The 25,748-nt window shown below is 38.4% G+C and overlaps 1 protein-coding gene across 1 annotated transcript; it reads right to left on the bottom strand.

Moving 5' to 3' along the window:
* Positions 1–527: 527 nt before the first annotated feature.
* On the bottom strand, positions 528–21,958 carry LURAP1L (leucine rich adaptor protein 1 like). The gene is made up of 2 exons (XM_085213060.1): positions 21,369–21,958; positions 528–1,277 (listed from the first exon to the last, which is right to left on the bottom strand). The coding sequence occupies exons 1-2, from the start codon at positions 21,576–21,578 to the stop codon at positions 912–914; spliced, it is 576 nt and encodes a 191-aa protein (XP_085069186.1). The 5' UTR covers positions 21,579–21,958; the 3' UTR covers positions 528–911.
* Positions 21,959–25,748: the final 3,790 nt, after the last annotated feature.

Below are 25,748 nucleotides of genomic sequence, written 5' to 3'. Positions count from 1 at the left end.
GGGGGTGGGACTGTGGCTTTAAACTTTTAGCTAGTGCCTCCTGTAAAATAATTCACCAGTACATTTTAAATCTTTCAACATTTCAAGACATTTTAAAAATAATTCTGCTGAGTAATTTTGGCCCAGTATCCAAACTCTTCAAATTCAATAATTGAATGTGGGATTTCCCTACTTTTTCTTAGACACATACTATCCCAATAAAACAGCAGGTTCAGTGAAAAGGTAAAAAGCTCAAAAATGATAAATGCCCTCATGAAGAATTTCCACCACTGGAGTGCACTTCAAGACAAGAACTCATGATCATAATCAGACAAGAATCATGACAACATTCAAGAAGAAAGAAACTCCACCTAGAAATGTTTAGGATACCTTACACTTCAAGAGAAGACAGTGTGATTGAATAAAACATCATTATTTTAAAAAGGAAAATTATTTTGTAGAAACATTTTCAAGATTCAAACTTGAAGCTCAGTAAGAATACTGTCTTTGAAAAGGTTTAATCTTGTAGTCAAGAAAAATGTCCACAATTTTTACTTATCAGAAGGTATTTTATTGCCAACGAGTACAAAATTGATGCTGTCATTCCCTGAAGTCTCATTTTAAAGATAAAGCTTCTCCTTCACCGCTTTTAAAGACTTGTGAATATAGTAATGAAGAAAAAAAAAAAAAGCAACAAAAAGAAAAATTGCAACAATAAATTAAAAGAAAGAAAAGGCGAGGAGGAGAGGGGCAGACAATTTTTTGAGGAGGAAATGTGTTAGAATAAACAAAATAGTTCAGAAGTGGAATCAAAATATCACAGTATATTTTTCTTCCAAGAGAAGTTTGGGTTTTTTGCATGTGAAATAAAATAGCAGCAAAGAAAAAGGATAAATACAAGTGCATGAATGTCCCACTGGAACTTTTTTTTATTAACCAAAACAGTAGTACTCATCTGAATCAATTTTGGGATGCTTATGTGAGTCTTCCATAATAGAAGAATCACTGAACTGGTCTACATCAGAAGGTGTTTGGTGACCAGGAACATCATCAACTAAAGTGTCCAAGTAACTTCCCACTGATATTCCATCCAGACCATCACTACAGTCCTGTAAACTGCTACAGCTGCCATGGAAGGATGTGTCCTGACTTTCCAATAAGCTGCACAGGCTGCCACTCAAACTGCTCCCTCTGCTGGCAATGCCCTTCTCTTCAATCATCCACTTGATTGATTCAATACTTTCATTGATGATGAGTAGCTGTCGCATAAGTTTCACATCAGTGGCTCGGAGATTAATCTACAAAGCAAAAGCAATAAAAAAGATTACTGATTTTCTCTAAAATCGAACTTCAAACAACAGGCTGGAGGCAATAGATGGATTAAAATCTCACATTTGATATCTAAGACAAATCTATTTAAAGACTCAGTTAAAAAAAAAAAAAAAAGGTTTTTCTAGACTTCCATAGAATCATAAAATCTCCCAAACTGGAAGGAACTCATAAAGATGAGTTCTACTTGTTGCTCCACATAGGACCATGTAAAAATCAAACCATATTTCTAAGACAGTTGTCCACAAGTTTCTTGAACTCTGGCAGATTTGGTGCCATGACCATTGCCCTGGGGAATCTGTTCCAGTGTTCCACCGCCTAATATTCAATCTGACTCTCCCTTTTAGTGAAGTTCAAGTGGGAAACTGATCAGGCTATGTAAGCAGTCCATTAATAGGAATGGTAATCAACAAGGCTTATACACATGCTACTACAATATTATTAGTTGAAAAATACTTACTATGACAATTTCTGGCGATAACTTCTATTATTCAGAAAAGTAAGACACAAACCTGTGTCCATTTAAAATTACTTTTAGCAACCGAGCATATATAAGTAGCTAGGCATTTACCTCAGGTTCTTCTCGTTAAGCCTACTAGGGTAACCTAAAATTTACAGATGTGTGTTATTTGGAAAAAGGTTTATGAATCCTTAACATTTATTCATGCTGTACCACTGCTCATGTTGCAAACTGCAGAACAAATTCCTGAGAGTAGAAACAGATGCACTTGTTAAAACTGTAAAATTCAAATTATTTAAACTCATATTTGATGAAGGTTATTAGTCCACAAAGTCTGCAAGACTGGCAATTTGTGCAAAATAACTAACTAAAATACACATCAAGTCCTACTTCGCAATTTAATTGTCGTGGTTGATGTATACAAATAGAGGAGTTATAGGTAAAGGATTAATGGTAAAGGCATGTTAAGTGCTGCATTTCTCAGATATAATAAACAATAGTCTTTATGCTTGTCTTATTAGACGAATTTAACAAATCACTTTTACTGAAATTTCCACAATGAGATGACACATAAAATTGAGGCCTTAGTGTTTAATTAATAATTTATTTCTTCTTTGTTATCTGAAATAACCAGTGTTTGCAAAAGATTTCTCTGGAATCTCCTATTCACCTCATGAAACAAGTGATAACACTGAGAAGGTAATCTAATAAATTGAAAGAGATTTAGGTTTTGCCCACATGGTCAAGTGTGGAGAGCCATAGGGTACTGTCATTCCTAGTGTGATTTGTGAAACAACTGTTCAGTCATACAAGTGAGTCTCACCTAAATCCTGATAAGAAAACAGTGCTAGCCTGCAACCTTGCCAGTGCTGCTGCCCTTTCCAGTAGCAGCTCAGAACTCTAAGTGTCTGCTGTATCAACAGAACCAATTCCTCAGTGAGATCTGGGCCTAGATAAACTTTTGCCACAGTGTCAACATAGGGCATACTTGTTTAAAAACACTGGAAAAAGACTTGATGAATACATGGGATATCATGTCCAGCATGTAATTTATGTCATATTTCATCATGTTCTTTAATTGTACTAATCAAGCACACTACATGCTTGATACATCAACAATTTAAGACATGCACTGAGTATACTTCTCTACATAAATCTGTGCCACAATCTCTAATACATTAACATACACTAAATACTTCTCTTGCATAGATCAATAACATCTTAGCTTTCCAACAACTCAAAAGACAAAACAGTATATTGAAAATTTGAACAGCTTTAGTCAAATGATATACAAGGAAAAAATAATATGATCTTCTGTGCCAGACAACAGATACTTTATGATATTCTCCAACTCCATGGCTATTACATAGAAGTCAAGCATTTGTATTGTTCATACACAATTGACTGGAATCAAATCAGAATTCTCAGGAAGAAATGGCACTATCTTTTTCTGCCAAGAGTAAAATTTGGATGTGGTTCTTTACATACTCAAATGCCAGTTCTTCTCAATATCCCAAATTACACTGACATGATATGGTTTTCAAAAAAATATTAATGTATTTTTACTCTGTTAGACACAACAGAAGATTGCACAGGCTCTGGTTGGGATTTTAGCTCAGTGAGCAAAACACAGAGTACCAATGTTTTAGCTATTGCTGAATAGTCTTTTTGCAGTGTCAAGTCCTGCTCTATTTCTCACTGTCAAACAGGCTGGAGATGGACAAGAGGTTTGGAGGGGACGCAGTTGGAACACTAATCAGAAATGACCAAAGGGATATTCCAGGCCACATGGCTGCACTCAGCAACAGAAGACTGGTTTGGTCTTCCCAATATCTGTTGCTTGAAGACTCTCTGAGAATCCATTTGCTAGCAGGAGATAACGAGTGATTACCTTCAAGGTTTGGTAGTACCAGACTGTCTACATAATTTTCAGATGTGTTCCTGGTTATCTTATCCAGTCCCTAAAAAGACTTCTGTAGTAGTCTCACTCCAGTACCACAGAATTTAACATAAGCAAAATAGCTTTATCTCTTACTGTTTCAACAATAATGTTCATCTATCATTGTTTCAGATGTGAGGCTTTGAAAACAGATTGACTATTTTGTATCTCTCATTTTCAAGCCAGTTCTTTTACTCCTACCCATAAATCACTATAAATCATTTGTTCAGCAACAAAGCTGTTGTGACAGCAGCAAATTACCCAGCTTCCCAGTTGCAACTGTAGACTTCAGTAATTTTGTTGTATATAAGCATGTGTGGAGACCACAATCTCCCAAAAAGGCTGATTAAAATGAAGCTTAATGGAACCAACACCAATACATCTGTGTAAAACACATCCCTTCTTTAAATTTCAATAGTCAATAGTTATATATGTATGACGGCTGCTCTGAAAGTAATGCTTCCTATTTTATTATTTTGGCCCATGACAGTAGAGCCAGATGTTAGTGACATGGCAGTAGGGGTTGAACAAATACTCCATTACATTTTGTTGTAGTGTAACAGATGGCAGCAGAGGAGAAGTCAAAAAAAAGATGCAAGTGTGGATGAAGCAAAATTATGGAATTAAACTCCTCCATGTGGAACACATGGCACTCACTGACATTCACTGGCACTTGCTGAATGCTTATGGAGACCAAACAGTCTGCAGAGAGCTGGTGGGTGCGGCATTTCAGCAAAATGAAACACAAACCATGTTCTGATCGCCATGCAGATCCTCACAAGCATGGCATGCAGGCTCCTGTTCATGCTGGTGAAAATGCATAAATAATGGTAGTGACTATGTTGATGAATACTGTTTTGTAGCTGAGAATTTCCTTCAAGGACTGTTATTGTGGTCTTTGCATATGTTGTATTTTCCATGGAAATAAATAGGAGGCATAACTTTCAGAGTGACTTAAATAGATTAATAGCTTTCTGAACTTCTATCGTCTTCCAGCATGGATTTGAGTCACAATGCACTGCTGAATGTTTTTTTCACTTCTTCCTTGTGTTTTTCCTGGTTGTGGTAATCTCCAAGCAATATAAAGCACATACAAAGGCTACCTATACAAACTTCACTTTATCAGATCTGTCTTTGATTTGTAGTTGCAGTTTACTGATCAAGTTCATTTCTGCAAACAGAGCAAATTACACTGACCTTTCTCAGCTGCATTTTTGTAATGAGTCACTATAAAAACATTCTTACAGAATGTTACAGAAGCATTGTTGACAGCTTACTTTTTCCATTCTTTTGCAAAAACAATTATTTATTTTTGTGCTTCTCGTAAAGACTCCAAAAATTAAAATTCATAGTATATTTTTAGGCAGCATTCACTTCAACCACTGAAATCCCAGCTGTTAGAAAACAAGCAGTTATTAAGTTTTCAGCTTCTGTCTGTGCCCTTGACCTTGTTAGCTTAAAAAAAGTTCCAGCCTACTCATCATCTCTTTTCAACCTGCTGCAATTCCAAAGCAATCCTGAACCAAGTGTTTACAATACATATTACCGCAGGTCTTTGTATAAAATTTGGTAGTAACATAGCTTTGCAAACTAGGTTTCTAAACTTGGAGGCAGGAAGAGAGGCCATGTTATCTGACATCAGCTAGAGAGCATTCGCCTTATACAAACAGAATTCTGTACCTCAAGTCAGAGGAAGTAAAAACACCTGAAACCAAAATCTCATTACCTAAAACAAGGAAGTGGTTAGATCATACCTGAGCCACCACCAAAATAATCAGAAGGCAGAGCACTCAGTAAGCACTGAGTGTAAGCAATTCAACAAACTAGTTTCAAAGGCATGTCTTGCAAGTATATGAACAAAACAATATGCTATTACGGTTATCTTCTGATACCGTAAACTGCAGTACTGGTTATTTACATTTCTTCTACAATGTCCTACTTTCATATGTGAGTTTTTTACATACCACTTGATCCCTTCAGACATGCAGGAAAATCCAAATCATCAAGTTGTGCAACTGTTTAATGACATTACCTCTCTAATAAAAAATTGGAACTTAAGGTCTTTTTCCTCCTTTCTGGAATCTACCTCACACTTGCTTCTGACTGTGGACAGCCTGTCATTTGCATTAACATACAGTAAAATCTTCATGATTTGGAGGTCTTTTTATCTTATTGTGATAAAGAAGAACCTGAGCATAAAATCTAAGTAGATATAGTGACTGTTATCAGAGAGAAATATATTCCATAGAGCTAATAGCAAATAACAGAATAATAATAAAAAGAAAAGGGTAGTTGGTTAAGACTGTACTCTCTGCTTCAGTAAAATAAAGGCTAAAACAGAACTTTAAATATTGAAGCACTGAGAGAAAAATCAAGTCTCAGAAGGATGAGTGAATACAAAACTTGCTGCAGATTATTTTAAAGCTTAGCTGAATTTACATGAAAGGGAGCAGTGAGGAACTGTAACAGTTTGAGTAAAAAGTTTCTAACTCAGCATGAAATTTTCACTGAATATTTCTAACTATCCCATACTGTAGTCACAGAAGAGACATCTGACCTTGGAAATGTAACTATTATGACAGAGGTGAAAGTGTCCAGAAAAAATTCATGGTATGGACCCACATATGTTGACAGACAAGATAATGGCACTATAAACATCCAGGTCAATAAGCAACAGTAGCAAATGGTGTCAAAAAGTGTTACAGTAGATAGATAGACAATCATAGCCACAACACAGAACTGTACGTTTCCTCTCCACCAGTGTGAGATAGTACTGGAGTGCAATAGTATACTGAAACAGATTTCTTTTCACCATCTTTCATTGTTTCAGCCTTACCTATGCTCGTCATGATCAAAACATGCTCCTAAAAATGCACAGCAAGTATTGCAAAAATACCTGTTCATTTCTGAATTAGGCTAGGTTGCTGAGAACTTTGGCCCTGTATTCACTCCTTTAAATTAATTAGTTTTAATACTAGCACTGCATAAATACGCAGAAAAATGCAGAAATAAAAAAAGAGTGATAGAAGACCATGGGTTTTTCTTAAGGTATATACAAAACTTGGAAATGATGCTTGAACATAGACAACAGTAATCCTCAACTTGTTACTCTTTATTAAAAAAACAAAAACAAAACCCAAACCAAATTAGAGGACCAAACAAAACCACTTCCACCAATACTTCTTTTATTCAAGTCAGAACTGAGATATGACAGTTTTACTGCTGGGAATAAATTGAAACTTTCTTGAAATTCAAGTTTAGTTTTGTAATATTATCAGAGAGATAAAAGATTAAAAAAAAAAAAATAAATCAAATATTTGACTGAGTCTCCCCAGAGTTCAAAGTCGGATTCCGTTTGTAAAAATTCTGTCCTTGGAGATGGGGTAGGTTTTATTAAAGCATATTTTTAATCAAATAGCCAAATCTTTACTAGCAGCAAATCTTCTGTCTCATTTACTGAATGTTTATCTGACTAAGCATAAACATCTTTAAGATAGGCTTCAAGATAGCCTTGTAATTGTAAGTGATCACATGTCATCTTAGAACTGCTTTAACAAAGAAGTGACATGCTGATCTGTTTCCTTCTCTGCGGAAGAGTTACAGATGTTTATGAGCTAAATATTTTTAAAAGTATATAACAAAAATTACTGTACATCTTATCAAATGAGTCTCTTATCCTTCCCCCCTTTCCTTTACTTAAGTTTAACCTGTGGACTATTAGCAGTTCAGAGTCTTTCAGATTCAGCCTTATTTTTGATTTTAAAAGAAAAACTTCAGCCATCACTGCAATCAACATCCTGCAAAATTACTGTTTATTACTATAGATATATTAACTTTATGCTCATCAGAAAGTACTAGCAAATTTGAAATCTCTGAGATAAAATGAAACAAAATTGCATATTCTGAGACCTTCAACCGAGAATATGCTTCCAAACTTCCAGATATCTATAATTAGTTAACTCCTTCTATCTCTTCCTTACTCATTAAGAAAGAGTTGAACAACTAGCAGCCAATCTGCAACTGGGATCTCAAGGTTAAAAAACTAAAAGCAAACAGGAAACTAGTACCATTTTAGCAAGCTGAATTGTTGAACTTGGCCAACACAACCAGCCAAGTAAGCTGCTGCAGTTTTTAAGTCTTTTTTTAAAATCTTTTTCATACGTATGCTTCTACATGATATACTGAAATAATGTGTTCTGAAGGTTGCAAGGCATACATCAATACATGTAGTGGCTGACCTTCTGGAGAGGAAATCTGCAGAGAAGGACTAGGTGTTCTGGTGGGCAACAGGCTGGCCATGAAGGCCAATGATATCCTGGGGTACATTAAAACAGTGTGTCCAGCAGGTTGAGAGAGGTGATCCTTCCCCTCTGCTTTGCCCTGGAGAAGCCACATCTGGAGAAATGTCTAAGTCAGGGCTCCTCTATTGAAGAAAGATGGAGATCTTCTAGAGAGAGTCCAGTGCAGGGCTATAAAATACGTAAGGGCCTGCAGCATCTGCCGTATAAGGAAAAGCTGAGAGATCTGGGACTGTTCAGACTGGTGAAGACTGAGAGTGGATCTTATTAACACAAAATATCTGAGGGTCAGCTGTCAAGAGGACAGGGCCAAGCTCTTGTCCAGCAACAGGATAAGAGGCAATGAGCACAAACTGAAACACAAGAAATTTCATACGAACATCTGGAACAAGTTCGTTACTTTGAGAGCGACAGAGCACTGGAACAGGCTGTCTAGAGGTTGTGGAGTCTCCTCCTTTGGAGATATTCAAAATCTACCTGGACACTTTCGCATGCAAATTGGACTAGATGATCTCTGGATGACCTTCCAATCCCTGAGATTCTGTGATTATCCAGATAAAGTGAAAGCATATATTAAAAATCAAACAAACAAATTCTATGTTTCTAGCTAAAGATGTCTCAAGTTAAGGTAGCAGCAGTAAAAAAAACTTCCATGGCACTACAGGTACCTGTCTTTCCACATTTTTTGATCCCCACTCTGGTTAATAACCATCACTCACACTATCTGGTACAGATTTCAGCTTCTTCAAGACCTCTCTGGCTCAAGTCATAATGTGCTTTTAATACCTGAACATGCTCTTAGCAAAGATTTCTACATAACAGATGACTGGGGCACTGTGGCTTAGCCTAGATCAGCACAGAATATTAATCCTTAGCACTAAAAGCAGTTTCCAGAAGTAAGAGTACAGTGGGAAGGAATCCAGGTAATTGGTTACATTTACCATTTCCCTTTTTACTGAGGAAATACTGTCTCGTTGGGCAAGACTTGCAACATGGCTAGGAAAAGCCTTTAACAACAATCAGAGTGACTTGGGAACTAGACAAGGAAATCTAGACCACAGCAGTGTTGGACTGAGTTAGAGAAATGTGGCTTTATCTTAAAAGGGTTGGATAGATTTCTTTTAATGTCCTTTGGTCACTGAAGTTCAACAGAACACAATAAACTAAGGAGAGAAATGACCAAGCAAAAGAAAAAAAGTTTTAACACTGAGTTGGTGCTGGGGTTGGTTTACTTTTTCCTCTGAAATGGGATGACTGCTGCTCTGCAATTGTGAATGTACAACTGTAAGAGTTGATGGTCACTGTGAATTAACCCACCTGAGAAAACAGCAACTGTCTCCAGGGTTTCAGCCAGAGCCAGTTAATGCTACAAACAAAGGAGTAAGTAAATTCTACTGCTACTTGGTGTGGAAGAAAATAACTGCTGTTCTGGTATGTGAGTAATGCTGCTCTTCTCTTGCAAAGAGAATTTATTCTCTACTTTTGAAGGATTTACAGTTTTCTTTTACAAACCCTGCAATTCTAGGAACCTGCCACAGGCCACCACTTCAGTCCAGAGTATTTCAATGTATTGCAAGAGTCAGGCCTACTGACAGTTACAGGGGTTAAAATGGCACTGTGAAGGCCAAATGCACTTGTAATCATAGATAAAGTAAGTCTTAGATAAATCATAGATAAAGTAAAACTTACCACTCTGGTTTCATGTTCAATCCTCTCTTAATCAAGCAGTTTTGATAAATCTAGAACCATAGCCTGAAGTCTCTTGAGTCTACAATGACTCCTGGCATAGGTTCTCAAATTGCATAGACTAATCCAAACTTATTTTAGTTAGAAGACCTTGCTTCCACAGAAAGTATACTTCTGTACGAAATTACATAAAAACACTGTGTTGACACAGTTGCATTTCCATGTGTGCTTTGTTCTAAATACCTACTGTTTGGCTTTGACCAACAGAAATAACAGAATGTGTTAGCATCCTAACTTAGAAAACAAATTTGGGCTTGCAATAAGACCAGAAGAGCCACTGAAAGGCAACTTTCATCTTGCTTGTTTTCTGAAGAGGTAGAAAACTGATGTAGATCTGACTTCTGCTTGTATAAAAATGCTTCACGGTTCTCTCTTTGTTACTAGGTCTTTTTTTTCCTGTCATTTTTAATTACTGGAAAAATCAAGGTCAGAATCTGAATCTTTATAAACTAGAACATTTTCTTTCAGCAAATATTTCCTATTTTTAGAGCTGTGTAGTCTATCAGAGTGTTTGCTATGCTTTAAAAGCACACATATTAGTCGCAAAAAGGAGTTCAATCATTTCAAACAGAACATTTCTTTAAACTAGTAGAGATCCTGCAGAAGAACCCAAAAATGATATTGACAGAAAAATGCAAAGCAACTGAGCTGTTCTTTTTTTTTTTTTTTTTTTTTCCCCTTGGGCCTAAACATAGGAGCTTGTTAGATCGTAAGTCTTGGATGTGCACCTCCTTCAACAACAATACAGTAGCAGGACAAAGAGGCAATGCAATAATATGACTCTTCTTTTGGGCGGATTCTAGTCATGAATGCAACTGGTATCTAACTACAGTGAACAAAATTACAAATTAGGCCAGTAAAGTGTTTATTAAATCTGAAAGTCACAGTATTTAAACAGCAGTTCAGCACTGCCTCAGAGGCATTAAATGTTTTCACTTCACCTGGTATTGCACCCAGCAGACCCATACAGTATTGCAGGAAGTTTGTTTTACAGCACAGTAAACGAAGCAGTCAATTAACTTACCCGGGCAGCTTAACGTGTCTGTGCTTCCTATTACCTAACAAATTTGCCATATCATTTCTTTGACAAAGTACTAAAAATTGCCAGGTTGGTAGGAAGGTAGAAGAATTAGACTGGTGAGTACAGAGTTGCAAAGCTGTGTCTTTACTTCTCCGTACTTATGATTGGATAGTCATAAAAAGAGAGTAGCTAACAGTACAGTTGGCATATGTACAACACTTAAAACTCTCCAGTGTTCTTTCCTCTACTCCTCTAATGGAAGGAGAAAAAATATCCTTTGGAGCAATGTCAAGGAGGAAATCCTGAGCTGTATTTTATTTCACACACTCATTATCCTCTGCTGGAAGACAAAGGCACTCATTGCTGGAACACTGCGTAGGGCATTTCTGAAACAACTGACCATCCATGTCTGCCTCTAGATTTGATAAAACCTTGAGGTGAGTTGCTCGTATTGCTTAAAGCTCTATAAATGAGGTCTACAATAATTCCTTCCAGCTGGCTACAATGAACTCTTCACAATAAAGAATCCTGTGGAGCTTGCAAATTATTGAGGTACTTAACTGAATAGCTTTTCAGAACTGGAACACTGGATCACAGGATGTGCTTAATGGATACACTGCTCACTTTGGACATAACCCAGTTTTCACTAGAGACAAATATGGACATGGAAAGAAAACCATCGATGTCTAAGCTGCACACAACTAAATGACAAAGAGAAAATGTTTAAAAACTATGAAAAAGAGGATTACTTCAACAAATAAAAGTACTATTTTTCTCGAAAACACAGCCTCCAATAATGGTTACCTTATGACAAAGAATCCAGACACTGAAGGTACAATCAATAGAGATGCATTAATTTGACAGAAATTACTATGCAGTTGTGAATTCAACAATTACTGAATAACTAAGTATTCTAGTCAGACATCTATGGACTGAAGGAGAACATACGACAATGCACCTAGGTTACAGTGTATGCATTTCAACAGAAACACAAAAATACTCTGTCATCATAGGTTCTATTGGTACAGCTACAGCTTGTTGTAGACACAGAATAAGAACAAAGATCACTAGAGATGGCAAGGCCTTTCATATGTCCACATAGCTCTAGTACAGCACAAAATCAAACCCAAAACCTACCTACACTCAGAGCAAGACTTACTACTTGATAAATAGCATAAATGTGGTGAGTATAGGTAGAAATGTCTTTCCAGCTATATCTGATATGTAGTCATTCAGCTGATAACAGAAGAGAGCACCAGTCATATCCTTAACTGCAAAGAATAGATGTGCAAGAATGTTTTATTTCCTACATTAAAAAAACATAATTGTTTTAATTATTAATCTCCTCCACGGTTCTTACTGTACACAATATTGCAGAACAAATATTTCAACTTCTTCCTCAAATTCTGCAGGCATTACATCCAACTTCAGTCCTTCTCCAGTCCTTGAATAACTTGGCCTCTCTGCCACAGAAAAGTTAATGTTTATTAAGTGTCTGAAAAGGTCAACATTCACTGGTTTAAAACTCTTAGTATTAAGTTTCCCTTTTGTCATTAACTGAAGTTATCCAATGACGATGATATTTCTGAACAGTGCTTGAAAACAGCAAGGCCACAGCACTGCAGAACGAACAGCTCAATCTACCAAAGTACACTCAAAGTACACTCCAGACTTTTCTAATGAGAAAGCCAGACACATGAAATGTCTTACAGAAGTTATTTTTCCTAATGCACCCAGTAAATTTACTGACCCAAACTGGGTTATCCTGTTCTTTATAATTGCTTTGTTGATAGACGCCCTCACACTACAGTCCAAATTCAAGTTTGTCCTGCTTCCTTCTTTAGTTTTTTTTTTTTTTTAACAACTATAATTAACAGTTCTTCAGCACTGAAGATGTACTTAACAGTTTTCCGATACGCCTGCATACAGCCATTTTTGTTGCAGTTATTTTGGAGCAAGGCTCAGTCAAGCTACTTTCAGTCATCAGAACTTGCAGACTTATCCGTTTTCAATATATCTCCAGTACAGAAGGTTTGCATTCATAAAAAATATGCTAAGTTTCAAGCACTGCCTGTTACCTATGTTTCAGTTAGAATTTACAAATTCCTTTATATAAAATTACAGGCTTTGTAGAATGATGACCCTCTGATCTGAGGTGACCTTAGTATTGCTATGCACAGAGATTTTACAGCCTTCTAAGAGCCCAAGATTGGTGCTTCAATCCTACTGGCCCCAGTCCCACATTAGTAAGGATAATGGCAATTGAAGCCAAAATTCAACAGAAAAAACAATCAACATAGGGCAAAAAGTAACCCACAACTAGAAAATCCACCACTGATTAGCAGTCCCATTTACAATGGTGAGGACTGGAAAGGAAAGGCTACAAGTCTGCATTTGTACCTAAATATTCTTCTTTTTTATTACAGAATCTCCTACAAATTTTTATGTTCAGATGACTTTATCTTTGCAATTGGTAATCTGGAAATCAACAGCTTGTTCTATGTAAGATGGTATAATTCTTATGGTTATAAATGCAGGTGAAAATCTAAGAGAGAAATTGCACTTAATCACATCAAATTAGAATTACTTTTCAGCAGGTCCGATATTCTCTCTTTATACTCCTGTATGTTCACCATCATTTGCTCCAGATTCTAGAATCCAGTCTCTTTTCTAGAATGTAGACAAGAATACAACTCCTAGGAAATAAACATATCAAATGCTGAAAGCTTACTGGGCTTCAAGCTTGAAAGCAGAGACCAGACAAAGAATCTTGCGATTCTTAAAAAAAGTGAAAATGCCTTTTTTTTTTTTTTTTTTTTTTAAACAAGTTACTGTCAGGGATTTCTTTTTAAAATAAAAAATGCATTTACAGGCTGGTCATCTCTGGTCAGTGTAGGCATTGTGCATTTCAACATTTTCCAGTTTACACAGAAAAGATTATTTTGAACTATTTTTAGTCATAAGTCATACTGTTTGGTCGATTTCAACAGAAAGTTTGCCATTTGCAAAAAGTTACTGTAAGTAGCTTAAACTGTAGAGCTCTGTGCATATGCCATCTAGCTTTCAGCAAAACCCCACATCTTTTCATTATGAAATGTCACTAATCAGATTTTAAAAAACAACTTCAAAGACAAAATTCTTCCTCCATTTTTGAAACAAAGCAATCAGGAAAGAAACATCATGAAATGATAATGTACATTATTTCAAATCAGGGCTGACAAAAAAATGTCATTTGTAATTTGACAATTTGACAGTCTAACTGGATCTTCAAGAGCAGTGAAGTACCCACAACACTACTGTGACAGCCTCTTTGTAATTTCACACTGATGCTACTAGGTCAGGTATCTGCAAAGTTTCGCTGACTCCTGGACAAGCAGTAATTAATAAGGTAATAACACACACGTATTTCCTGGGGACATAAACCCTTCAGCAGCTGGTATGGCTGAGTAAGAATGACCGGAAGTACAGACTGAGTGCAACATGGAGACATTCCAGAATTCAAGCCCTTTTATCAGGGACTGCATTAGATTTGCCAATAGGAGTACGCTGAAATATGAATTCAGAAGTTAAATAAACTTCTTCACCTTTTACTTCTGAAGATGGTCTTTAAAGACTAAAAAATACATGGCAACGTTCTGGTGGAAATTATTTTCTTGATAGATTTGGTAATTTTCCCAAAGTATCAATCTGTCAATCCATACATCTCTTTCAAGCACAATAGCCTGCCCACTGTAATGCTACCTAAAAATTACGAAGTCCTCCACCACACAATGCAAATCTGAACTTGTGAGCAAGATCAAAGACTATCACCATTTTCAGTGAAATTCCATTGGACCCATGGAAATAAGTTAAATTCTATTTCTGTTTTCTTTCTTCTCCTAAGAAGAGCCTCACTGTAGGGGTTGACTGAGTAATTGCTCACTAGGAAACTAAGCTAACCAGACTTCCTACCCAGGCTTGAAGCTTAGCCACTAGTAATTTTATAGTTAATATTTCATCTTCAATCAAGTTTTTAAACAAAAATTCCAATTAAGCTAATAAAAAATTAGCATCTGATACAATACTCTGCACTGCTGACTAGGCATACTAACCCAGACCTTGACTTCAGGAAGGTCAGTTGATGTCACTATGAGAAACAGTAAATGTAGCAGCCTGTACATACAGCAAGTGTTAAAGTAGCACTTCAAGTCACATAGTTTACTGTTTAGGAATATCTTTTAAAAAGTTAATAATGGCAGAGTAGCCACTGTTATAGATCTAACAAATCAAAGAAAAATTGAAATTGCTCAAAACCTTAAAAGCTAGTAAAAGAAAGAGCAGATCTCCAAAATACACCTTCATTTACGTGATAAGGATATGTAAAAATGCTTTTTTTTAAAAAAAAAAAAAAAGAAAAGAGAAGGAGAAGGAGGAAGGACTGGCATTGTAATGATCATATTTGCTTTAATGCCAGTGAGTATAAGTACCATTTGTTCTGCTTCATTCTGCCAAGGCTTTGTGTTAATTAGCTTTTAAAATGGTTATTCTAGGACAGTACTGTTAGAGAAAAGGGAGAGAAAACTCAGCTAATGAGAGAGCACAGACATGCTCTCTCATTATCCCTTCTACCTAAAAAAATCTGCACTCAGAATATCCAGCTTGGCCTTCACTCATTAACAATGTTTGATTCTCAACAACCGTCACTGGAAGGAAACTCATCTAAAAGTTTATCTCTTACTTCGAAGATACAATTCATCTTTTTTTCCACCCCAACTATTCTTATGAAAAGTTGGTAGTGTTTGTACTCCATGTAATGCAGACTGACTACACTCCACTGAACTCTTTTAGCTTTCAAAAATGCAATAGACTGTTGATTTGGAAAAAAAAAATTGAACTGAAATTAAAAAAAAAAAGTCCCATCACCTTTTTTCTTAAGATTTTCTTAAGAAATTCTCCTTTTGAATAAACACACTTTACACACAAACAGAGCCTGTGAAAGAGAAATGAGGCTTCTGAAGAGGCTTCAGAACGAACCCTGCTTACTGCTGTGTGTAGCTGCTGAAGTTATATGCATAGTTGAGCATGAAACACCAGAAACAGGGCTGCAGCTATAAGAGATGTAAGTACTCAACAGACTCTAGGTTGACCAGAGAAGAACATTTTGAGGCATGCTAGCAACTGCTAGGCTATGCAGTGGCCTTATGCCTCAAAGGTTTTCAGGACTATCAGTACAGTAGCAACCACAGCCTTGGCTGGAAAAACTGAAGGCTCCCTGGCTCAGCAGGTTTTTACTTCAAGAAACTAGAAACATTTCAAAAAAAGATACAGTGTGATGTTCTGTGCATGATTCCATTGACTAAGAAAAAAAAATAAAAATTGGGCTCCAGGGAAAAAGAACACTCAATATAGCAAAAGGATCGAGCAATCAAAATGCAAGCTCAAGGCCTCAGTAGATGTACAGTTTTACCCCTATGCACCTACCAATCTGTTAGATAAAAATGCGACATCTAAGTTAAATAGGGATATGATTACATCACTTAACTTTCTCCTGCAGCAGATGACACGTGAGAGGTAATCACATCATCACATCCACCATGTAATTCATGCTCTTCCAGGCCCAAGTACATGGCAACTTGATGGCAGGTATCTCAAAGCTTTCACCATCTATCTCTTTCTCAGAAGAATTCAACCCAGCAGATTTAGAATGTTTATCTGAAGATGATGAATGTAGAAAATAGTTGGAAGAACAGAAAAATTGATTTCATTGGTGACAGAAGGAAAATCTGCATGAGATGGGTGAGATGAGATTTCCCATTTTAAAATGAGGAGGATTTACACCTACTTCCATGTCTGCACAGATGAATTTACACTGGCCACTGAAAAGATACATATGTCCTGAGATAAGCCTAAAAGTCCACTCCTAAGCATCACAACCAGGTTCAGGTGTGCTTTCCTTGTTCTTTACTGTCAGGGGACAAACAATAGGGTACCTGTAGACAACATAGGTACTTTGTGTAAGCTATGGCTAGAAATGAGATGATAAAAAATAGTTAACAGTAAAATACATTCTTAGCACAATGAAAAGTTTTGGAATCATCATGCATTTAAATGCTATAAAAGATCAAATTTTACTGATGTATTGATTATAAAATTGCTTTGTTTCTCCGATTTAGTTGAAATTGGTCAACATAGATTGGTCAACTTTAAAGATGAAGATGTCAGCATACTAGTTAGTCTCAAGCTTTTCATATGTGACTATACAAATAGTCTTAAACATGAGTAAGAATATGAACAAACCTGAATAACACTGGTTAGCAAATGCCTATTAAAAAAATTGTCTAAAGCCTGAGTCAAGTAAGCAAAATAAACCGTGCATGTATATATCTGAAAATCCATGGGTGTGTTGCAGAAGCTGATACTACAGAGCAACTATGAGAAGGTAGCATGATGGATGTCTCTTGATTTTCTCATCTTCTATTTTTTTCAGTTTTTTGCATGTTTATTACTGCAGCAGATATTACCTGCTGCATAGTTTTCTGCTCATTCAAGGCCTCTCAGGTATTCACGAGAGCCAAAGAATAATATAGTAGGTTTTGACAAGAAATATTGAGAAGATAGATAGCATTTTCAGTTGTTTCGAGAATGATGTTCAGAAGAAGAGAAACAGACACAGAAACAGTTATTTTTATCACATATTGTTTTTAAACTGGTCATACCTTTACAATGTCACAAGAAAAACCCAGAAGGTACTGCTTATGAACCTGAAGAAACCCTACAGATAGACTAATTAAGTTACTAAAGAAACTAGAGGATAGCCACAAGAAGATAGCTCAATTCCAAATTCTGGATTACAGAAAACAGATGACGACACAAAAAATATTTAGAGTATCTATACCTTACCTTATAGAAAGAATAATCACTATAAAGTTTAATGGGCATACACAGAATAGAAGTCAAATGGAGAGATGTGTAACAGAATTCTTTTGATTTAAGAAATAAGGCAATAAATAAGATTGAAACCTTGGACTTCAAGAGAGCCAACTGTGGCTTCTTCAGGGACCCATTTGGAAGTATCTCATGGGTTAGAGCATTGAAAGGGGACTCAAGAGATTTGGTTGACATTCAAGCACCACTTCCTCCAAACTCAAAACTGGTGCATCCCTAAGTGAATCAAGTGGAGGTGGCAAAAGACCTGCATCAATGAGTAAGAAGCTCATGGGAAAACTCAAATGGAAGAAGAAAGTCTACTGAATGTGATAAAAGGGTCTGGCTACATGAGAGGAATATATGAACATTGTCAGAGCACGCAGGAATACACAGAGACATAAGGAAGACTAAGGCCTTCCCACGTGGAATTAAATCTGATGAGGGACATTGAGGAAAACAAGAAAGGCTTCTTTAAGTATGTCAGTGGCAAAAGGAAGGCTGGAGAAAATGTATGTCCTCTGCTGAATGAGGTGAGTGCCCTGGTAGTAGAGGACACTAGGAAGTCAGAATTGCTGAATACCTTCTTTGCTTCAGTCTTCAGTGCTAACACTGCCCCTTGGGAATCCTAGACCTGCAGGTAAGAGAGAGAGTCTGGAGAAAATAAGACTTCCCACCAGTTGAGGAGGATCTGGTCAGAGACCATCTAGGCAAACTAGCTGCACAAACCCATGGGCCTCGATGAGATGTACACAAGTGCTGAAGTGACCACTCATTATCATCTTTGAAAGGTCATGCAGAATGGGAGAAGTGTCTGAAACCTGAAGGAAAGCCAATGTCACTTCAGTCCTGAAAAAGAGCAAGAAAGAGGACAGGAAAGTACAGCCCTGTTAGCCTCACCTCCATCTCTGGGAAGACGATGGAACAGCTTACTTTGGATGTCATCATAAAGCAAATGGAAGAGAAGAAGGTTATCAGGAGTAGCCAACATGGATTCACCAAAGGGAAACCATTCTTGACCAACCTGGTAGCCTACTATGATGCCATGACAAGCTGGGTAGATGAGGAAAGAGCAGTGGATGTTGGCTACCTTGACTTTAGCAAGGCCTTTGACACTGTCACTCATAACTTCCTCATAGGAAAGCTTAGGAAGTGTGGGATAGACAAGTGAACAGTGAGGTGGATTGAGAACTGACTGACTGGAAGAGCTTGGAGGGTTGTGATTAGCGGGCATAGCCTAGTTGAATACTGTAGCTAGCAATGTTCCCCAGGAGTCAGTACTGAAACATCTTCATCAGTGGCCTGGATGAAGGGAAAGAGCGAACCCTCAGCAAATTTGCAGATGATACGAAGCTGAGAGAAGTGGCTGAGGCACCAGAAAGATGTGCTGCCTTTCAGTGAATTATGGACAGGCTGGAAAGTTGGGCAGAGAAAAACCTTATGAGATTCAACACCTGTGGAGGAATAACCATGTGTCAGTACTGGTTAGGGATGGCCTGCTGGAACAGAGCTCTGTGGCAAGAGACATAGGTGTTCTGATGGACAACAGGTTGGCCATGAGCCATCAGTGTGTCCTTGTGGTCAAGAAGGCCAATGGTATTCTATAACACACAAAAATGAGCGTGGCTAGCTGGTTGAAGAATGTGGTCCTCCCCCTCTTCTCTGTCCTGGTGAGGTCAGAGGAGCGTTAGAGTACTGGTGAGGCCTGGAGTATTCTGCTCAGTTCTGGGAACTTTTAGGGAGTTTCCAGCACAGTGCTACCAAGATTACTAGGTGCTTGGAGTATCTTCTTTATGAAGAAACGGGGAGATCTTATCAATGCTTATGAATATCTAAAAGGCAGAAGTCAAGTGGATGGGGCTATGCTCATTTCTGCAGTGTGCAGCAACAGAATAAGGGGCAATGGAAACAAACTGGAACACAGAAGTTCCATACAAGCAGGAGAAAAAATTCTATACTTTGAGGGTCACACAGCACTGGATTAACTTGCCCAGAGAGGTCGGAGAGTCTCCTCTGGAGATAGTAAAAATCTACTTGGACACTTTCCTGTTTACATGCAAAAAATAGTAAGTCAGACATTAAAATGAGAGAGAACAGGAGAGGTCAAGGATGTTGAGATTAAAACATGTTCATTCTGAGAGCTGAAGGAAAAAGGTGAAAAGTAGGAAGAAGAAAATCAGCAAAATGAAGACTGTGACAAGAAACTTCACAGGTAATTTAGAAGAGACCAACCTATAAGGAAAACACAATGAACTCAAGTCACTTGATTTTTATCCCTTAATAAGCCTGTCATTACATGTCTCAACAGTCACATTGGGAACTCTGCCTTATTTGCTTCCTTTGCGGCTCAACTCCCCTAAGAGTTTTACACTATAACCTATACACATTCTAAACCCTGATGCAAGTTAAAAATTTTGATAATTGACATGAAGGATGCTGACAGTGTTTGAACTGTGTTAACAACAAATTTACAGTGGTTGTTGCACTAAAATGCACTGATAGCTCTGCAAGCATTTCTTAAAACCTATGAAGCCACAAAACACCCAATGGGATATAAGTGACTCCTCGAGATTGAGGTCATAATCTTGTTAATACCTAGGATATCCACTCCTGATTTCTCTTTCCTGCTTGCCAGCTACTCTTTAAGAACTCTCCTTCCTACCTACTCACCAGCATTGTGCTTACACATTTAGTGTTTGCATCAAGTCACCTCATAAGTTGCCAGCAAAATCTTCATTCCAACAAGGAAATTGTATAGATTTTGATCAAGTAAGCAATGCGGTAAGAACCATGAGAAGAACTGCTACCTAAAAAAGTTGTTTGAGATCTCACATAATGATTATTATCTGAAAAACAAACAAACAAACAAACAAAAAAAAACCCACCCAGAAAACAAAACAAAGCAGAATGGGCTTGAGTAGAACTCCGTACTGTCAGAATTGTACCCACGAACAACTCAGTATTTGCTGACTTGCTCTTTTGCTTTTTACTTGCAAAGAGCGTAGTGGTTCCTTTTCTTTTGCCTTAACAAGGCAATTTCATGGCACCTCTGAAAAATTTCTTAAAGAGGCAGGTAAGCTTCTGTTTTAAGACAGTAAGTACGTGAGAAGTTCTGAAGTAAGTAGCCACAAATAAATTTCTCAGTCATGTTACAAATAGGCGTTTGGTGAAGGATTACTGTTTGGAATTAAATAAACTTCTGAAAAACACTGTCCAGAACTGGAATATCTGAGCTTCCAACTCCAAGACCTCCAGAGTCACTTCAGATACGAGAAGTCACCAGGAAACAGGTGCAATGTAGAGAATACATTTAGAACAGAGAGAGATGAAGGTGTTATTTTGTTTATTGATACACCAACGCTCAAGGTTTTTAACTAGCCGACAGAGGAAGGGCAGGTGGCAGCGACCCATCCAACTGTCACTCTGCAAGAAGCCTGCACAATCTCTCTCCCTCGGGCCGGCCAGCTCAGCCGCCTCACACGCAGGCGGTCTCCCCGCCGTCCTCCGGCCGCACCGGGCCACGGCGAGGTCAGGGCTCGGGGCGCCGCGCAGCCGTTCCGGGCGGCCCCGCCCGCAGTTGTTGGGCGCTGCCCGCGCTGAGCGGGCCGGCCCAGGGGAGCGGGGCCTGGGGGCGCCGCCGTGCGTAGCGCTGCGGGCGCCTCCTCTGAGCTCCCTCGGCGCCCGGCTACTCACCATCTCCTGCCTCAGGAGGCGAAGTTTGGTCTCCAGACGCGCGAGGGCGGCGGCGCGGCGCCGGCCAGGGGCCGCAGCGGGCTCGGCGGCGGCGGCGGCTGCGCGGCCCGGGTGCTCCTCCCCGCGCAGCGGCCGCGCCAGGCTCTCAGGCACTTTGCGTCCCAGCTTCTGCTCGACGTCGCGGAGGTCGGGGGCCGCGCCGGGCTCCATGGCTCGCCTCGCAGGGGCCGCGGCGCCGGACGGCGTTAGCGCTACCCGCGGCCGCCCGGCCGCTCCACGGGCGCGGAGGCGCGGTAATCCGCGGCAGCGCCGGGGCCGGCGCCCGAGCCGCGCGGGTGACCTGCCGCAGACATGAGGTTTCCCCCCGCCTCCCTCCGGCTCTCTTTTGCCACCAAAAATCTAGCGAGCGGGACCGAGAGGAAAAACCTCCCCCGAAGTTACGGGGTAGGACGCGCCCCGTCCCTGCTCCCGCAGCGGAACCGCGGTACGCCCTGGCGGCTGCCCGCCCGCCCCGGGCTGCGGGATCCGAGTCATCGCGCGTCCCGGCCGCCTGCAACTTTAAAGCCCGCTGGCAGGTGGAAGAGGCGCGCCCCGGCCCTCCTACCGTAATGCCTAGAGAAGAGGCGCGGCTGCGACGCGGCGCCCCCGCATGGCCAACGGGGCAACTCGGGCGGCGGCTCACGGTGGCGCTGAAGGCGCTGGGGGACTGCGTGCTGCTCGGGGGAGGGAGGGAGGCAAGGGGAGCTTTCTCAGGTACGGAAAAGTGAAGTGAAATAAGAAAGGAAAAAGAAAAAGAAAAAGAAAAAGAAAAAAAAAAAAAAGAAAAAGAAAAAGAAAAAGAAAAAGAAAAAGAATGGAAAAAGAAAGGAAAAAGAAAGGAAAAATAAAAAAAGAGGAAAACAACAAGAAGAAAGTAGAAGAAAATGAAAGAAAAGGGAAAAGTAAAAGGGGAAAAGGAAAAAGAAAAGGGAAAAGAAAAAAGAAACGTCCAGGTAAAAGCAAAGTAAAGAAAAAGGAGAAAAAAAACCTGAAAACAAAAGGATTGAAAACTATAAAAGAAACAAAAATAAACAAAGGCAGCTTGCAGTGCTCTGTGACCTTAGATCACTTTCTTACAGGGCTAGGAGTGTATGTACAGAGTGAATGTTATTCCCAGTTCTTGAGCATGTTTCACTGCAGGAAGGCTGATTTCTCCTTATTCCACCACACTATTATTATTTTTGTATCTTCTTCCCTTTAAAAAGCAAAGTGTGTTAACTGCACAGGTGACTCTAACTGATAACAACTTATGTACTAGCCATGCTGATAGCAGAGCTAGAAGCACTGTGTCATTCCTTGGCATGATGTATTGCTCTGTAACAGAGTTCCAGCACTAAAAAACTTTACACAAGAATCATGCCGTGTGACCAGACCCATCTGTGGGGCTACTTTCTACATATTAGGGGTGTTGAGTGCGAGGCCAACCACAAGAAGTGGTGTGGTGAACTTGGGAAAACAAAATATTGTTACAACAATCTAGATATTACTTGTCCACTAATTTAATCAATACTGTAAGAGTTACTGATCAGAGAACTTTGGAAGGGTTTGGTACAGTAAAGCAAAAATCCTGTTGGCATGAATGAGAACTTCTCAGGTGCACTGATTTAAGGCCTGGACCTTTTTAGTCAATATAACAACACCATCTGGAAATCCTTTAAATGAGATTTAAGCAAAGACATTTATTACCCCTTGTGTTTTCTAGGACTGTTAAATTCAGATGACAGAAAAAGCTCACATTTTCCTGTCAGGAAAGAAAACCCAAAGCAACCACAAACAGAGAATCAGAATTGTCCTTACTCCTTCCCCCTTCTCACAATATGTGTTCTAAAGATCTGTTTTAATTTCTGTCTACTCGGACAACTGTTTCTGTATATACTCTAATCAAAATGGTTTGTACTGTTTTGTAAATTAACAAGGATTGTGCTGAAGATCTTCCTATGTGAACTACGAACATCTCGTTAAATGAAAGTTTATGTTACTGTTGCCACAGTACTGAACTATGAAAGGAGGCTTTGTTATATGAGAAACTCATTATAAAAAAAAAAGTATGGTTCAAATATATTTGAACTTTTATTTTAAAATGAAAGTTAAAATATGAGAAGAAACTATCCTAATTTTCATGTTAATTTTTAGTGAGTGTTGCTATATCCAGATGAGCAACATTCAGACAGTCTTACTAAAGTAACTTACACATTTGTGAATTTATGCTTTACTGTCTTGTGCTGTGATTCTCACCCCTTTGCATTAGTATAACAGTATGCAAATCAATGGCTTTACTCTTAAATTACAAAGATAAACATTTATGCATATGTTAAATCCACCCTCTCAGATCCTCAGGGCTATCAGATATATTGGTAGACGAATCTATTTTTCACGGAAATACATAGATTTTTCTTTAAGTAAACAAAAAATTGTCTAAATTGCATTTTCATCCACTATCTTCATTTTAATATTATTGTTCTCTTCTGCACTGTGCACTTCACTCTTCAAGTGAGATATGGCATTGTTTTGAATCCTTTGCTCTTTGAGTAAGGCCATGTAGAGCAATGTTTTCAGTGTTTTTAGCTCACCTAGCTCCCTCTATCACTTCTTTATTTCTGTATCCAGAAGTCTTGATATTTCGCTCTTTCAAAGAGTGAATTTTTATGTACACAGGAAATGAATCTATTCAGTCTCTTGATGGATAGGCACTCAACTGTCAAAACGTTTCCTCTGCCTCTCTTACTGGATATAAAAGCCAAGGAATAAAAGTTAATTCATATTTCTGTACTGAGCACTGCTTCAGACTTCCCTTAAGTCAAACCATGGTTTAACTTTTTCTAAAATAAGAAGTTGGAGGGTGGGTATTCTGTTAAATACTTTGAAAATAAACCAATGGTTTACAGAGAAGAAATGATTCTTCTCTGTAGTTTTTATTGACATCTTAAGTCTATGAGATCTGGAACATGATACTGTGTTTGTCCAGATGGATGAAAGTATTGTAAGTAAACCCTAGTGCCATCATGTAGTACCTACATTTTCCAAATATTACATTATTAACCTGATTTTGTGAACCTTAGGTTCATGGGTGGCCAGGTTGCTGCTTTTTTTATTTCTGTGACCATCCTTCGTAGGATTTAGCACTTAAATGATTGCTGAGTCTGATCACATAGGAGGAGTATGGGCAAAGGTCACTGAACAAGACAGAAAAGAGCATTGTAAGGAGAAAGAGTTTTTCAGTTTATGCTTACTTTTCCTTTCTATAAAAGATAATGCTTATCAAGGAATACTAGAATGCAAAGTGTAAAAGGAGCTGCAAAACAAATGCAAATTCATTTACAGGCATGTAATGCATAAGGGATGAGCAGTATCAGGTTATTTATATCATCAATTTTAATAATACATATATTTATAATACATTTCTTTTTAATTTGTAGTAAACAAAGTATTTAAGATGTCTTAGGGCTGAAAAGTAGTTGGAATATAATCCTGCAGTACAGGAATTTTGTTGAAGCCATATGCAAAAGGGGCATGTATAGTCAGGCCCTCCCTCAGCTAGAGTGCTATCCAAGATGAATTTGACTTAGTGATGCTGTAAATATTAGCTCAATACAAAGACTGCTCAATGGTTTCCACTTAGCTGGATGGACAGTCAGATGAATCTGGACCTTGGACCACATAAAATGCTTAGCCATACTGAGCCAGTGCTCAGATGTTGTCAGCATAGGTTTACAATTTTATGAAAGTTATTCAGGAAGAATATCTTGGAAAGTGATCAGCAAGTGTCTAGGGTCCAATTGGGTTTTCTGCTTCCTTATTCTGCTGATTATATCAAACATGTTCCTACGGTACAGCAAAATGTTTGGTTGATATTTAACTTGAGGTTACATCATATCACATCCATGGATGAGTAAGGACTGGGAAAAAAAAAAAAATAAATGTCGAGGACAGTCAGTTTTGTAGTGGTTATTTTCATGATGTAACATTTTTTTTAATTATTATTATTATTTTTATTAAATGGTTAAATGATTCTCAGTAATAAAGGATGCTTCTTATAAGTGTTAGAATAAGACAATGCTGTGTATAATGAGGAGAAAATGTTTTTTTGCATTGCTCATGCCAAAGAGCTGGGAATCCTGATGAATAAACAATAACAGATGTGTTTTTAGTAATCTAGGTTCTGAACAAATCCTACATTTTCTCTGAAGTAAATAAGTTTTACATCAATAATTTTTGTTAGTGGACCTTCCCTGGAAGGTTCAGAGCTACTGAAGTGGGGCCTTTGTCTTCTCTTCAAAGGTTGTAGGAGATTTAAAAGAGTTCCAGGTACATGAGAACACAGGGTGTGGTAGACTGGAGTCC

The sequence above is a fragment of the Meleagris gallopavo genome, chromosome Z, assembly GCF_905368555.1.
Source record: "Meleagris gallopavo chromosome Z, MGAL_WU_HG_1.1, whole genome shotgun sequence".
Lineage (NCBI taxonomy): Eukaryota > Metazoa > Chordata > Aves > Galliformes > Phasianidae > Meleagris > Meleagris gallopavo.
The sequence above is the reverse complement of the archived record's forward strand: the minus strand, read 5'-3'. Positions and strand labels throughout refer to the sequence as shown.

Excerpts from the sequence above, each read along its gene's own strand:
- LURAP1L (XM_085213060.1), bottom strand. The coding sequence starts at position 21,578 with ATGGAGCCCGGCGCGGCCCCCGACCTCCGCGACGTCGAGCAGAAGCTG. Across the intron at positions 1,278-21,368 it reads GCCTCCTGAGGCAGGAGATG|ATTAATCTCCGAGCCACTGA; the intron begins GTGAGTAGCCGG and ends TTTGCTTTGTAG.